Source organism: Meriones unguiculatus, chromosome 14, assembly GCF_030254825.1.
Source record: "Meriones unguiculatus strain TT.TT164.6M chromosome 14, Bangor_MerUng_6.1, whole genome shotgun sequence".
Lineage (NCBI taxonomy): Eukaryota > Metazoa > Chordata > Mammalia > Rodentia > Muridae > Meriones > Meriones unguiculatus.
This window is the reverse complement of record NC_083361.1, coordinates 38,402,927-38,419,617: the sequence shown is the minus strand read 5'-3', so window position 1 is coordinate 38,419,617 and position 16,691 is coordinate 38,402,927. Positions and strand designations below refer to the sequence as shown.

Here is a 16,691-nt window from a genome sequence, read left to right as displayed (position 1 = left end):
AGTCTTTGCACTGTCAGAAGTATCATTCCTGGGCTGGAGAGGTGGCTCAGTGAGTGAAGTACCTGCTGCACATGCCCGAGGGCCTGAGTTCAGACCCCAACAATCCATACAAAAGCTGGACTTCGAAGGGTGAGCATCTGCTATCCAACTATGGAAAGTGGAAGGCAGAGACAGGAGCATCTCCAGATGCTTGTGGGCTGGCTAGCTGGGTAGCACAACAACCAAGGGACCCTGTCTCAGATCAGGTAGCAAAGTGAGGCCACCCAAAGGCCGTCCTCTGACCTCTATATGTACATGCAGAGTCCTCTCCCCTAAGCACACACTAATATGTGCTGGTTAAGCTTCTGGGATAGCCACACCTGTCATTCCAAAGTTTCTGATCTGCTCCCCAATGCCCAAAGTGTCACAAGACACAAGTTCTCTTTACATTACAGACAGAAGTACGTATGTTGGCTTGAAGAATTCTATGTTCTCTCCTGAAGATGACTAGTCTTCAGGGGTGAGATCAGACACCCAGTGTCTCTTGCTCTTCTGGCTTCAGCACACAGGCCAGGGAAACCGCCTCTGCCTCTATGACACCAGAAAGAAAATGTCTGGTGCTGTGCTTAAGCTTCACACAAATTTTACTTTGTCTTTATCAAAATTGCAGCTGAAATAAATGCCACAGTGTCCTGAGAACAGGCAGTAAGGGGTGAATGAATTGAAACTGAGATACTTCTCTTCTGCACATTGAATCCTAAGGTAAAAAAGACCAGATTGCTGATAGTCCCTGGGAGAAGGCAGGCATACAAAAAGGGCCTGCTACAGGAGGGCTACATGTAGCCATTCATTCTCGAAATGGCTCATGTTTAAGGCTGTTGCATTTTTTTCAACAATAACTCCAGGTAGCTGCTGTTGTGAGTTAAGTGCCAGTCTGCATTCTGGGAACACAAGGTCCTTGACTGCTTGCACTGGGGCTCAACAAAGGTAAAAGCAGGGACTAGAGGAGGGACCCTCAAGAGGCATCCTGAAAGTATTGGCAGGGAACCCTTAGGTTGGGATGAAGAAGTTAGTACACACACACACTGACACAATAATAAAAAAGTTTAGGCATATATTACAGAGTCTGCAAAGAAAGCTCAGCAGTCAAGAGCACTTGCAAAGGATCTGGGTTCTGTTCCCGGTACCACAGAAGCTGGGCATGGTAGTACAATCATAGCACTCAGAAGGATGTTCCCTTTTTGGGGGTGCTGTTCCTTTTGCCAGGATGATTGTCATAGTTGTGTCCTCAGATGCAACAGACCTAACACAGACCTGTATGTGGACATATCTCTTCCTATATAGCAAAGCAGCTGCTGGAGCTATGTGAGTGGAGGTTTGAAGCCAGGAGTTACTCAGACCAGGTGACCAAGCACACGGGCAAACCAGACAGCTCCTTTGACAGACTGTAGCCAATAGCGGTGAAGACCAACACCAGCAGCTCCAGTGCTCTGCTGGAAGATAGACTCCAGAGGAGAAATGAGGCTAACAGTGGCTTCTAAAACACACAGTTTGCCTCCAATCAACACACTGAGGGCTATAGCTGCAACAGCTATGAAACATAAACTAAGGGATGAGACCTCTGATTTTTTTTTCACTCTTTTAATTTGCTCTAATATGTTTACTGCCACAAACAAAAGCTACGAATAGATAAACTGAAGGCACCATTCAAACATGGCTGGAGGCAAAGCTGAATTCCGTAAGTCACACAGTTAGAAAGTATTTGATGTAAGCTTTACTACCCTTTCAACCTCTGCATTTACTATACACAGAGGTATAACGGCTGTGTGTGGGCAGTAAGCCTACAGCAGTAAGCCTACAGAGGGTCTCAGTGTTCATAGTCCATCATGCCTCGAGCCCTTTATCCTGGGGCTTGGGTTGTATTCAGATGGCAGAGAGCTTGCTTAGCATGGGGAGGCACCACACAAGCTGGGGCGTTACTGGCTTACACCTGTAATCTTACCCCTTTACTAAGGAGGTAGCAGCATGAGGATGAGAAGTCCAAGGTCATTCTCCATTACATGGCGAGTTTTTGGCCACTTGGGCTGCATGAGAGCCTCTCTCAAAATGAACAAACAAAAATCTCCAATTTCCTTATGGTCAAATCAGCCGCCAGGGGTCTCTCTGCATCCTCACTGTGGCCTGACCTATGAAGTCCTGTCTTTCCAGAAGGCAACACCCAGTTCTGTCCCCTTTACTATGGAGCTACAGTGACTCCTATGGGAAGGGGGCACCCTGCATTCACAGCTGGGAGAGCTTCCTTTGAAGGACCTCCCTCTCCCAGACAGTCTCCCAGATACAGAGTTCCAGGCGTGAAGACACTCAGGATGAGGAGTCCTATGTTTCGGTCCTCTGCAAATAGCCCCACCCACAACCTAACAGCTCTGATTTCCAGCACATTCTTCTGCACTTTCACTACAGGTCACCTTAGTGTTTTAGGCAATGAAAAACCACGCCAAAATTCCATCTGTGGCCAGCTTGAGCTTGGTTCTTTGGAACCTAGTACTCACTGAATGCTTTCTATACAATACATATGTAGTTTTTATAAATGTAGATGCTATGCTCCAGGCTTGGAGCCTTGTGCCATCATTTCATCTTCCAAACAAACCCAGGTGTTGTTTTAAACTCCTTTATGACCTGGCACTAAGAACAAAAGAGACTCTGACACTATTCAACCAGCAAACACTCAACTCCCTCCCTTACTCATTATTCTGCTAGCAATCTAAGCACGGGCAGGCTTTGGAGAATGCTAAACACTAGACACGTCCAGCAGGCAGCGACACCAGAAGAGGCAGGGCTGGGGTCTCAATGGCTGAGTGTTCAAGCCTGTAGCCCTTACTGGCTGTGTGATATGGGACACACCACTTCTCTTGTGCCCAGTTTTCAGGTCTCTAAGATGGGAATAACGACACACTGTGTGATGCTGTCGGTGCCTTGTCTTCCCAGGGCCTTCAGCACAGGCTGTTCCTCAGGGACCACCCACACCTACCTGGCTCATGGGTATACCCTTAAAGAAAACGGACTACTCTTCCCCCAGAAGCCATTAACTGTCAGTAGTTCATCAGCTAGGGGTACAGGCTCATGAGCCTTCTTCCTTCTCCATGCTGAAGTGGTTACTAGCTTAATCTTGAATAGGACTTATGTAGGAAACCACAGCTGATATGAGTTCATGCATGTAGCTGTCCTTTCAAGTCTAGAACACACTGGTTTGCCTGGGTCTCCTCAACCTCTGTCTCTTACACTCTTTCTTTATCTTCTGTGATGGCCCCTGAGCTTTGGGGAGGGGTTGTGATATAGATGTTCCGTTTGTGTCTGAGCATTCTGCATATATTTATTTATTCTCTGCAGTCTGGCCAGTTGACTATTGTCTACGAGTAACGTTCTTAACAGCCCAGTGCTCCTAGCCCCATCCTTCTGAATATCCCTAGATGGCTCGCTCCTCATTCCCAGGGGCTTCACATTCTTCCTTCCATGTCTTGCCTTACAATCTTCCTCCTCAAGTGAGAAGCCTGGCAAAGACCTGGAAGCACAGGGTTTGAGTGGAGCCTCAGAGAATGCTTGGTTCTAGCTATTGCTGCCCATGTGACTCAGCCAAGTGACTCGCCCCTTCTAAGCTTCAGTTTCTCCAAAGGTAAACAGGGAGCTGGGTGGTGGTGGTGCCTGCCTTTAATGCCAGCACTAGGAGGCAGAGGCTGGAGGACCTCTGAGTTTGAGGCCAGCCTGGCCTACAGAGTGAGTTCTAGGACAGCAAGGCTTACACAGAGAAACCCGGTCTTGAAACAAACCAAAACCCCCAAACAACAATAACAAAATGGTAAATAGGGAATGAAATTGGCCTGCATCTTAAATAACTGTTTGGGCAGCTGAAGAGGTAAGACAGTCCCTGTATATTGCTAGAATACCCTAGAGCCCTCCCAACCTGCAGATCGGAGGCAACCAGACATACTAGACATGTGTGCAGGTCTTCCTCTTTCTCCACAGAACCAGCACCTCATCTGTTCTTCCCAGTTTCTGACTACTTGAGTTGACTTCACCCTTTAAACCTGCCTGCTCAAATATATGGAATTCCTAATTGCAAAAGAGACGGCCAGCTCGTTACAGACACTCCTCTGGTAAGAGAGAGCCAGACTCCAACATGCAGCAAGGATAACTACAGCCCTCGGTTTCCCATCTCCAAATCAAGAAGGAGATGAGGCCATGACTTACAGCTACGAAGACCTCTCCTTAGGCATAGTGTATCATTTCATGTGTGAGTCTCAGAAGGCATCAGCCACCAGAGGTGTCCAGGCCAATGTGTCTGTTGGCCACAAGCTCAGGAGTTAAGATGAAGAAACAAAGCCGCTGCTTCTCATGAGACTTTCTCGAACACAGGGGACTGGGGAACGGCTGCAATGACTCCTCGGAATCACAGATTCTCTCAAGTATGGTCCTACTCCCTATAGAATCCTCTAGCTTTGAATTCCTGCCACTTTGTCTGGGACACAGGTGAACTATCTCCTGTCTCAGACAATTCATTTTCATGACCCCACATGAGGCCTATGACAGACTGGGAGTGCTGATTGTACATGTTAACTTGGTTAGGCCATGAGACCTAGCTATTCAGTCAAACCCTAGTCTAGAAGCTGTGATGAAATTCTCTCTTTAATGAGACTCACACTTAACTCAGGAGTCTCTGGACATTCATTGTGGATTATGAACCGATATCTAGGTAAACTTCATCTAAGCAGTTGCAGACTTGAAAACAGACAGATCCCGAGGGGAGAATCATGGATAGCCCCAGGACTTGAGCCCTGGACTGCCTTTGGAGGCTTTGGACTTGCATGTCTCCATCACAGCATGGCTATTTCCCTAAGATCAACTAACGTCCTCCAGTACCTGTTGGTTCTGTCTGGTCATTGTGCTAAGAAGCAGCATGGCCTCATCATAGAGAACGTTCTAAGAAGGATAAAGGACTCAGACACATGGAAAACAGAGGCTTAGAAAATGAAGCAGTTTCCCTAGCAATGGCTGAGAGGTCCTCTGACTCCCACTGAGAAGTGTCTGCTGCACAGCATGATGGGAGGTTGTTCAGAAGGAAACTTCAGCTTCTTATCTTGATCGGAGCCTAGGCACACGTAGCCTCTGTTCTGAGTCTTTCAGTATGGGCTTACTGTCTCAGGGCCAAGACACTCCCAACTCCATCCAGATGCTTTTCTTCATATTCATCTCCACTTCAATTTGGTATTCTCCAACCTTGTCACCATAAATCTGTCAAGGCCATTCTAGCTGTTGGCCAGGCCAGAGCAACTGGGAAAGGATTTGCAATGCCAGCGGCTCACATTTAAAATAAAAGCTAAAATGGGCTGGGTTTTCTACAAGAGAGCAGCACAAAGGCTTAACAAGAAACACGGGGGAGCTAAACAACCCCCTTAGTTCAATATGTGTTCATTTGCAAAGCATGGGGCAGAGGAAAGGGCTCTGAAGACCGATGCTCCCCTCTACAGGGTGGGGGAGGATACGGGAAGACACCAAGGACCCAGTGGAACACTAGCTCACAAACAGCGAAAGGGGAAGCCGTCTTTTCATGTCTTCTGGGGGCTTCTGTGACTTTAAGAACAACATCATACAAAATCTTAACTTTGGAGTTGGAGTTACCACAAAAAAGGGCAAAATAAACATTTGCCCCCATTTTTGAGAACACATCCAAAGCTACAGGGTTGGATATATTCCCTGCATGTGGAAATGCTCCCTTTGAGTGTGAGTTCACGGGTTGCAGGTTTACACTAGACGGTAGCTTCAAAGATCCAATTTTAGTACAAAAAGGATTATCAAATGATCCGCCTTGAAAACAAATTCACATCCCGGGGCTTGGACTGAGGTACTTCCTAAACACCTGCCAACTGAAATCTACTAAATGGCAGAGTGTCTGCAGTGCTGATGAGTGGGTCCCATGTGCAATTCCTCTTGGCAAATCCTGGAGGCCTAGCTGAATCACACCAGGCACGGAGGAGCACTTGTTGAGGCTGTCAGATGCCCGAGATGGGAAGGCAATGTTTGCCCGAGAAAATAGCTGACAGTGTAGGCCATGAGGAGGGCCAGGGAGAAGAGCCTCGAGAGGTGCTGATCAGTCACCAAGGTTTTCTGACACAGCACAGTGGTTGTCAGTAGAGCATTTAATGCTCATATTTAACCATGTATCTACTGGGTAGGTTCCCACCTTAGCCCTGACTCATTCTCAGGAGAGGCCCCCCTAGCTTCCGGCATCTGAAGTCTGGAGATGAGCTGGGATGAAGGGATAGAATCTGAGGACTTCTCTAAACCAGGCTGACCTAGGCAGTATGCACACATTTCAATGTTTTTGGGTCTTGGTACCTTATCACCAGAGCCACAGAGACTTAGGAGGATCTACAGGGTCCCTGGTACTCAGCCACCCTCTGCCTGTGTCATTCCATTCTGCTGTCACTGGTACTCCAAGCAACATTATCCTCAGATGAGGATCACTGTTTTCCCACAGAGTCAAGAGGCCACAGAGGTGCTGCACTGTTTCTAGACTTCTCCTAGAGGCCCCACCCATGGGCTCTCCATGCTAACAGGAACTACTGACACCTGCCACACCAGAAAGTCTCCTTCACTGTGCCCTGGCAGGAGCTTAGGAAGCCAGCAGATCATCACTCGGTTTAAACAGCTTCTTTTTCTTTTAATGTGGAGGTACTAACTAGCCAGAAGGCTGCACAGTCAGAGCAAAGGGCTCACTATAGAGGCGGGAGAGTGGGGTGGAGAATGGGACCTAGCTCATCTTGCATAAAGCCTTGTAAGAATTAAAGAAACCCAGTTGTCCGAGAGGAGGCTGAAAAACCTACTCCAGACCCAATCCATCCGCTGAAGGAGGCACAGATGACGCTAATGAGACAGGTGGTGCCTGAAGATGTACACAGAACTACACGTGATGGAACATTCTAGGGAAAGCCTGTACAGATGACCAAAAGGCCCACAATGTGACATAAAGGCTCATTCCTTTGTGTATTAGGGGCACTGGAACTACTGCATCCTCTCTTAAAAGTGTATAATTTCCTAGCAACCCCTTCTGTTTCTCCTGCAACTGTGTGATGAACCTAGAACTCCCAGCAGGTACCCAAACCCTAATATCGCTATGACACAACAAATATACTTTGGTCACTGACCCTCATTATTAGCAAGAGCCCCAGACTCTCATAATGTCCTGGGTGGTATAAGCCCCTCTCCACCATACCTGCGTCTGTGTGCAGAGCTGACTGTTTGTGGATGGGGGCTGGTTGCCAGAGGAACCAATTATGTGATTAGTGGGTTGGAACTCTCGGCCCCACTGTCCCAGGGGAAAGGGGCTGGAGACTAGCTTACCCACCAGTGGCCTTATCTAAGCAGTCATGGCCACATAGGGTAATTCCCATCAAGCTCCTTCACTACAGGGTCAGAGAGCCCCAAGGCTGGTAAGCATGCAGGGCAGAGGTGCCAGGAGAGAGGCCTCCTCTCTTTCCATGATGGTCAGTCTTCCTAATGACTCCAAGACCTGTGGCTGGTTGGCAGAAGGACCTTCTTGAGCTTTGTAGAATCCTACAAACGGGATCCTTTCCAAATCAAGAGATTCTGCCACACCTTCTTGGAAACTACCTGAAGCAGGGCCTTTCAGGACAGTGTCCCCACAAGTCATTTGTCTTGTAAGGTTCCAAGGAATAGTATACACAGGCTTCCTCTCCTATCAGTTTGCCTGCAGCTACAGCCTGGCAAGTCTCTTGGGGCTAGTCCTAAAAAATACAGTAGTGAGAAGAGACTTTCAAGCTCTGAAAGAGACCTGGTTCCCCCTGCTGGCTGCCTGGTGAGAGACATCTGACCAACAGCCCTGTGACAGTCAATGAGGAAGGACAAGTGCTCTGGCCCACTGAGAAAATGGCCTGGTGTACACTGTACTATTTTTTTTTCTTGCTGTCAGGGATAGCACAAGATAAGCTAAGAAGCCAGAACAGGTAGCTGGGTCTTCAGGCTCAAAGAGGCTTTGACTTCAGACATACACTCATGTAAGAGAATGGGGCTGATCTGTTTTTGTTTTAGTTTTTTCCTTTGTTTTAAAGATTTATTTATTATTTATACGGTAGTCTGCCTGCATTTGTGCCTGCATGCCAGAAGAGGGCACCAGGCCTCATTATAGATGTTTGTGAGCTACCATGTGGTTGCTGGGAATTGAACTTAGGACTTTTGGAAGAACAGCCAGTGCTCTTAACCTCGCACTCATCTCTCCAGCCCCCTTTGTCTTCTGAAGCACTCATTCATTTATGAACTGTTTACTGTGGAACTGCCATTGTGTCAACCAATAAAGGTGTATGAGCATTCAAGACAGATTTGACCTTACTCTTCAGAGCATGGTTTTGTTCAGGTATGGTTTTGTTCCCCTCTATAACCTCCCTTCTATGTGTGGGTATGTGAATACATATCACAGCCACTCAGTAACAGGCACATGCAGAGTAACTCTAAGGTAGCACTACCATGGCTAGCACTGACACTTCCAGTCTCAGATAACCTGAGAGAACAAGAAGAGACCTTGCCCTAACAGAGGAGGGGAAGTCAAGATATTGCTCATGTAGGCGATGCCCAGAAGCAGAAACATCCTGTATAGACGGATGTCACCGCTGAAGACCAGACTGCTGGAAGCATTGCTTTCTCTCCCATGCTGGAAGAACAACCTCTTTGCCCTCAGTACCACCACCTCAACATGACGGTGCCACTCAAAAGCAGTGGGGCCACACCAACATACCCACTGGCCACTAGATGACTCCACAGGCCAAGCTGGCTTCCTCTAGGTGTTCAGTGACCAGGACCACTGAATGATGGGGACAAATTTTCACAAGCCCAAGGTGCTGCCACAGTGGCCACCGTAAACAGTCATAAAACATTAAATGCCTACTATGTGCTCATCTCTGCACTTAGGAAAGTGATAGGTACTATCCTCCCCCTAGACACTTCTATGGAGAAAACACACAGGCTCATTTATGCTTTTGTTTCCATGCATATCTGTACTTGAACACCCCTGACTCTTTGTCAGGTGCCAAGCACTAGTTTTCAATATTATCTCTATCTCTAATTTTCTATATTATGAATTTGTTCCAGTTCATTTGGTAGAACAGGGATTGAATTTCTGGTCTCATTGTTCTTAGTCCATGCTATGGGACACCAGCCATTCCTCAAACATTTACATGAGAAAGGCTTACCTGATTGTTCAGGGATGAGACAGGGCCAACAGAACCACAGAGCAGACCTCTGCTAGCGGACATGTGTACGGGGTGGTGTTCTTCAGCACAGCCAGACAGGCTGGCTGGGGAAAGGAGCTACAAGGAGAGGTGCCATGTGCCAAGCACAGAGCACTGCAGACACAGGACTCAGCTTTTGTCAATGGCACATGTGGCCCAAACAGAGGCAGGGAAGTGCAGACTGTGTGAGGGGCCATAGCTGGATAAGTCACGGAGTTAGAGGGGTAAACCACTGAGTTTTCTATGTTCAGTTCAGAGCCATTTTTAAAGGCTACAGAAGACACTAAAGGTTCTTAGAGCAGGAGCTTTTGAGGTTAAGTTTAAATGGCTGTTTTGTTTTGTGTTTCCAGGAAGGGATGTATATTTACACTTCAGAAGATTATACAACCCAGTGCTGCCTTTGAAAAAGAAAAAAAAAATCCTTCAAAACATATGGATGCTAAGTCTGCCCTTATAATTTTATTCTGTGCCACAAGGCACTCTGAAGTTTTAGAATCTGAGCACAGCACTGACTCAATATTTGCTAAGAGACTCCTTCATCTGTCACTTTAATTTATTTTCTATTATGGCAAATGCCCGATTTATCAGATAGAAGAAGCAATGGGAGTGTAATAAACACACAGAGAGACAAATGCTGTGCCCACACAACTCTTAACTAGACTCCACAATGATGTGGTGATGTCAGGTTCAGGTGCACACACACACAGAGCATGAGCTATGCATGAAAAGCAGCTTCTACACCAAGCCAGGATCCAGCATCATTTAAAACATAGCCACAGGTTTTCAGGAACCAGACCTTACTTCCATAGCACATTTCCATATACATTTGCTGTCAACTTTTTTCAAACATCTTCCTAAACGAGCTTCTAACCTGAGGAAAATTTCCCAGACAACAAGGCTGAGGATGTGCTTCCCCGAAGCCAAAGGAACAGCTGGATACCAGCTTGTCAATGCATTGCTTCCAAATACCCGGATGTTGCAGGCTCACAGGATATCTAGATCCTAGTGGAAATGTTGTGTCTTTGTTAGATAAGCATCTGTAACAGGATACAACCTCAGAGAGAGGTCTAACTAGAAGACTAAAATGTGCATCTGGTAACTGCAGAGTTTAGGGAATTTAGATGGCATGCTTGACATCACAGAAGAGCTGGGCGGGGCTTAAACCTTTGATGGAGTTTCTCTTCCTTTCTATCTGTCCACTCTATCTGTTGCCTCAAAAATAACTTAGTGCGCCGGCTCTGGAGAGCAGAAAAAGCAGCCAGTCCTGATACTCACAACTGTGTCAGTTTGTGTAAAGAAAAAGAAGCAGGTTAGACAGACATTAAGTGGCTTGCCCTGTACTGGGCATGTAAAGTCGATCTGCTAACTTGTCCTCACAGCAAAACCCTGTATGTGTTTTCAAAGATGGAGGCAGGCTTAGGAAGTGTTCTATTCTAGGATGTTTCCAGTAGAAAGAGCATTAAACCTAGGCTGCCTTTTCTCGTTTGAAAATTCCTACAGTAGAAAGCAAAATGAAAGAAAGGACAGAAGTCTTGGGTTCCAAACACAGGGGTGTGCTTACTCGTCTGCACTCCCTCTAAGCCCCATCTCACAGGCAGAAAGTATGAGCTTCTCAAAGCCAGTGCAATCATTTGCACCTTTCAGACAGCCAAGGAAACTAGGGCTTCTCCCTAGAACATGTCTCCACCTTGTGGACACTGCTAACACTCTATCTAACTCAATCCACTACCCAGCAATACCAAGAAAGTAGCTTTTTGTCACAGGATACAGACATCTCAGAGGAACCAGGATGTGGGCTCATATATCAAGATGACCAACTCGAGGTCATCTGTGCTGGGCCCCCAAATCACCTAAACAATAGTAAAAGATTAAATTGTGTGCTCTTCAGCTTTATTATAGTATATATGACTGTGTTCAGTGTTGATGAAAAGCTAGAGACACACAGTGATGCCGACTTGGCCAGACTATGCCAAACTGTTTATCAGGGCATTGGCATTTTCAGCCATTCTGGATGGGAGAAATTTGTTAAGTAAGAAATCAGTAGCTCTTGGTTTAGAAGATTTTACCACCTAAAATGGTCCCAACTTCAGCACAAAATCCAAACACCTCTGTGACTATGCTTTAAATTTTTCTATTAAAAGTTTTTCATGTTCAATATCTTCCTGCATGTGTGTGTATGTGTGAGAGAGGGACAGAGAGAGGCAGAGAGAGAGAGAGAGAGAGAGAGAGAGAATACATAGCTGTGCAAATGACAGTGTCAGGTGTCTGCTCTGTCATTCTCTGAGTGACACTCTCTTACTGAGCCCCGAGGTAGGATGGTAGATACCAAGGCTCTGTGAGGCTCTTTCCTTTTACTCCCCCACAGCACCAAGTTAAGCTCACAAAGCCATGACCAGTTTTTTTTTATTTTAATTTAATTTAATTTTTTATGTTGGTGCTGGGATTTGAACTCAGGTCCTCCAGCAATTACCCTAACCCACTCAACCACCTCTCCAGATCTACACCTATGCCTGTTTGTAGTTGTGGTTGGAGAGATGGCTCAGTGGTTAAAGGCACTGGCTGCTCTCCAAGGACTTAAGTTTGCTTCTCAGCATCCTTTGTGGATGGCTCACAACCACCTGTAATAGGGGGTCCAAGGTCCTTTTCTGACCTTTGCAGGCACCAGGAATACACATTGTACATAGATGTATATATGCAGACAAAAGACTCGCACAAAGTAACAATAATAAAAAGAAGAGCAGTCGTACTATTTCAGCACAGCAACAGGGTGATGGCAAGATGGTGTAGCGCCAGTAGAGCACACTGGTGTGTCACCAGTCAGGTTAAAGTAGGCTCTGGAACTGCCTTCCCTGGGCCCAGCCTACCCCTCCCTCCCTCCCTCCCTCCCTCTCTCTCTCTCTCTCTCTTGGTTTTATGAGACAAGAGTTTCTCTGTGTAGTCCTGGAACTCACTTTGTAGACTAGGCTGGCCCTGAACTCACAGACATATGCCTGCCTCAGCCTCCAAAGGACTGGGATTAAAGGCATGCACCATCACCACCCAGCTTTTTTGTTTTAATCATATCTTTTTAATTATATGTCTGAGTGTGTAAGCAAGTGGAAGCACCCACAGAGGTTGAGGAGATGGATCCTTTGGAGGTGGAGTTACAGGTGGTTGTAAGCTGCCTAACATGGGTACTGGGAATTGAACTTGGGTCCTTAGGAAGAATTGTGCATGCTCTTAACTGGTGACTGTCTCTGTAGCCCTGGGCTCTGTCTCTAAACAGGTACATAACCACTTGTAAGTTATCTTGCCTCCCATTCTAATTCCAGCCAAGGACTATGACATCATTTACCTTTAAGGATTCTGTAATATGAATCGAGGTAACACATGTAAGTACCAGTTCAGTATGTGGCACCCAGTGGGGGCTGTAGCCATTACCAGCATCACAGAAACACCACCAGTTCTCCATCTCATGTCTACAAGGAACATGCATGCTTGTTAGCTCTGACTTTTCTTACTGTAAGTTTCATTGCCAGAACATTAAGGGTGAAAATGGCCTTAGAAAACTTTAGAGCAAGTCATCTGAATCGATGAAGTCTCAGGGAGGCAAAATAAAGAGATGTAAGTGACATTTACAGCATACCTCAAAGGGAAGCCACATATAAAATACCTTCCCCACTCCATCCCCCCTCGTATACCGGGTAGGCACTCCGCTGCTTACGAAAGGGCCTCACATGCATCATTCACAGAAGAACAACAGAGGAGGGAGCTTCAGTCTCTCTCTTTATCCATTCACCCACGTGTTCAGCCATTCAGAGGTATCCATAGGCTCTGAGGCACACTGCACTAGGAACTCAAGAGAGCACAGGAGGAGGGGGAGGGAAGACATATTATACCAACTCATCCTTAGGGCATCTTTAAACAGTGGTAAGCTTTGAAAAGAGCCTACTATGGGGTACAGATGTGGTGAGGACACTAGACAAGACACTCTTTCAAATGGAATGGGCAGTGGGAGGAAGCCCCGCAGGGACAAAGGAGACAGAATGCAAGCCCAGAAACAGTGTTAAGATGGTGAGCTAGAAAGAGGTCATGGAAATGGAGGAGGGAGGGAGGAAGTGCAGCAGAGGAGAGCAAGGTGGGAAGGTGAGGGGAAATGCATGAGCCCTGAAAGGAAGGAAACAGCCAGGTCACAGAAGCCCAGGGAGGCTGGGTTGCTAGTCAGGCAGTTATCCAGAGCACAGCTGGCGTAAGGGACCCAGGCAGCAGAAATGCTTACATAGTGAAATTTTGTCGGTCCCCAGCTGAGTCTGTCTACTTGCTCTATTTGAATCACAGCCCAGCAGTGTTCCCCATGACACCATGGAGCCTCTGGCAGTTGCAGATGAGGCAGCTAGCACCAGCTCTAGTGACCCCTTAGCACAGCATGCAAAAGAGATGGAGAGGCCAGACCTTCTCATTTGTTCACTTACCCGCTTGTGATATCATCAGTCCGGATGTTCTTGCTCAGGACGTCCCCATCACTCATGTAGCCAGGGGCATCCATGCTGATGCCTTCCAGGTCTACTTCATCGCCTGCCTTGTCCGAGACATCCACGTGGCAGATGCTGCTGCCCCTAGAGGCCAGTTGCCTTCTCAGAGGGGCAGAGTACACATAGCGGCCTGCTTCAGCACTGATGAAGCGGCTGGCGCTGGCTCGAGGTGGGTACCCATTGCCCATTGAAGGGGCGTCTCCTGCCTGGAGCCGGGGGCTGGACTGGCCGAGTCTCCAAGAGAGAGGAGTGGGCCTGCCTGTCAGGCTGAGGATGCTGCGGCCACTGATCTCTGTGGTGACGTTGGTGTCAAACGTAGTTTCTAGTGTACTGAAAATATAAAACCATTGGGGTTAGTCCCCAATGTGCTCTGCAGGCTAAATAGTTTTCAAATGTTCAGCACTAAAAAAAAAAAAAACAAAAAAAAAAAAAAAACAAAAAACAAACAAACAAAAAAAAAACCTCAAAACAAACAAACAAACAAAAAACACGTCTCATTTACAAAGCAGGATAAAACAGCAGGTACCAAGTACCACCTGGTGTAGTTCCTTTATTAAGAAGCAGAAAAAGAAATGAGGCATTTACCTACACCTTCTGAAAATCCCACTGGGGATGTTCTCGGTTAAAATGCCATGTAAGATACTCTTCACTGACTCTTTGACTAAACGCAAGCTGCAAAGCCTCATTCTGCTAGAAAACTGGAATCTTCTTTCCATTTCAGGAAAGGAAAGAGAAAATGCTGAGCTCGTGAAGAAGGACAAAGGACCCTCTGACCCACTTGTTCCAGAATGCTCTGTCACCATTTCTTTAAAGGTTGGCTCCAGCAGCCTGCCCTGGTGCTCCTAATACCACATTTCACATCCCCTCTCCTTCCCTCCCTCCCTAACATTCTAGGGTAAATGTTGGTAATGAGGTGCAAAGAGGAATGGTAGAATCACGCTTACTCATGAAGTTACAGGACCCAACATCAGGATCCAAGTCCTTCAAACACCTGAAGGGTTAGGAAGGCACTTCCTGCCACAGTCGGGGGCCCATGGTGTTTTCATCCCATCCCTTATGCCCAACCCTTGTACCCTTAAGTTTTCCTGAAGACAGAACCCACAATGGCTAACTAACCCTGATCTGCCAAGACTCACAGTGGTGGGTTTGACAGTTAGTACTGATTGTCAGCCTGACAGGATCAAGAATCACCTAGGAGAGAACCCTCTGGGCACGTCTGTGAGGGAGATTCTAGAGTGGGTGACATGAGGTGGGAGGACCTTCGCTGAATGTGGGTGGCATTAACTCCATGAGCTGCTGGCTGAATACAAAGCGGACGGCAAGTGGAGCACCAGCCCTCATCTGTCTCTGCTTCCGGACTGTGGTCAGATGCCTCAGCTCCCCACCATATGGATTATATCCCCTCAACTAAAAACCAAAGCAAACTTCTCTTTTCCTAAAGTCACTTAGGTTGCAGCAAGAGTAACTGATGCAGCAGGGGAAGCCCTGCATTTCCTCCTTTTATACATTTACCAAAGAAACTGAAACCAGAGAAGCAACAGAGAACCCTTGGGAGCCCAGTGGGGTAGCTGGGACTCTTTGATTTTCAAAGCCAAAAACAAACTGTGAGACCTCATTCTGCCAAAATCACAGAGGAGTGCCAGCACTGCATCCTCAATGGTCTGCACGAGCAATGAAAACAAGCAGAGATCCCTTCCAACAAAACCACAGTTTAAGCAGAGTGAAGTTATAAACACGTTTCCTCATCTTTCATACATGGGCATGACTAACACAGTCGGTGTTGTGTATCAGAAGACCTGGTAGGAATTCAAGTTACTCAGTTTGTCACACGGGTCAAACACAGTTCACCTGTTCCTTCCAACGGCCTGCTGTAGTTTTGAAAAATGCAAGTAAAATAAAGTTTAAATGGAGCCGGGGCAGTTTCCTCTGGGCAGTGAACTTAGAAACCTTCTGCTTTGAGCTGTCTACGTCAATCTTTATTCACTTCTGTATGTTGTCTAGAATTCTTATAAATTCTAACACACTTGGGGACAAGGTTATTTATTTCACTCTCAACCAAACCACCCTGCGGATGGCACAGTGAGCAGGAGAGAAGCAGAGTTAGAGTGAACTACCGGCAAGCTCTTTCAGGAGGAAAGCCACCTCTACCATACCTGTGCGTAACCTGAGTTCCCCGCAAACTGGACATGGTCTCTTCTAAATTCTGCCGTAGGTCTGCAATGTTCTTTACTGTCCGCAGCCGCCGAGCCTCGGGGTCTTCTGCTGGAGAAGCAAGGGTTAAGATCAGTCTAACTCCACTAGACCATGAGGTTCTTAAGAACAGCAACCAGGTCTGACCTATGTGCAGCTTCTGGATGGCTGGGAGACTACGTGGACGGATGGGTAGATGGATGGATGGACGCATAGATGGAAACCTGCATGCCCATCTGTTTGTCTGACTGTGCATAGATGGATAGATCCATACATGATATACAGATGCGTGGATATACACACATGCATGCACGTGTGTGCATACACACGCAAACATATACAAATGAATGTATGTATGTACAGATACCTGTAAGTCTTTCTGTTTTTCTGTATGCATAGATAGATAGGCAGAAACATGCATGCATGGATAGGTGGATATACATCAATTCTTGTAGGTCAGTTAGTCAGTCTGTCTGTCTTTTAATTTGCACAAATGAATGGATGTCCAAATAAAGGGGTTAAATCCAAAGAGATTTTTCTGCAGGTTTCCTCTGAAGATATGTAGGCCAGAGATGACCATGCCTCCAGGACCACTTTCTGCCCATAGGAAAATACGAATGTCCCTTTGTTTCTCTGGGTTATACATGTACCTTACAAAACCACCTGTGTTTGTGCGTCACTGATAATCTACAGCAGAAGGCTTGCCTCCGCCTTG

The 16,691-nt window shown here is 46.7% G+C and overlaps 1 protein-coding gene across 8 annotated transcripts in view; it reads right to left on the bottom strand.

Annotated features, from left to right (window-relative positions):
* The window catches only part of Nav2 (neuron navigator 2), a 348,443-nt gene that overhangs the window by 125,527 nt on the left and 206,225 nt on the right, over window positions 1-16,691 (bottom strand). For 6 of the 8 annotated variants that reach the window (XM_060367213.1, XM_060367205.1, XM_060367207.1 and 3 more), the window contains 2 exons: window positions 15,940-16,048; window positions 13,727-14,116 (listed from right to left, as the gene is read on the bottom strand). In XM_060367213.1, the coding sequence (XP_060223196.1) occupies window positions 13,727-14,116; window positions 15,940-16,048 (499 nt within the window). The remainder of the gene's footprint in view (window positions 1-13,726; window positions 14,117-15,939; window positions 16,049-16,691) is intronic. The other 2 variants (XM_060367206.1, XM_060367210.1) reach the window with 1 other exon arrangement.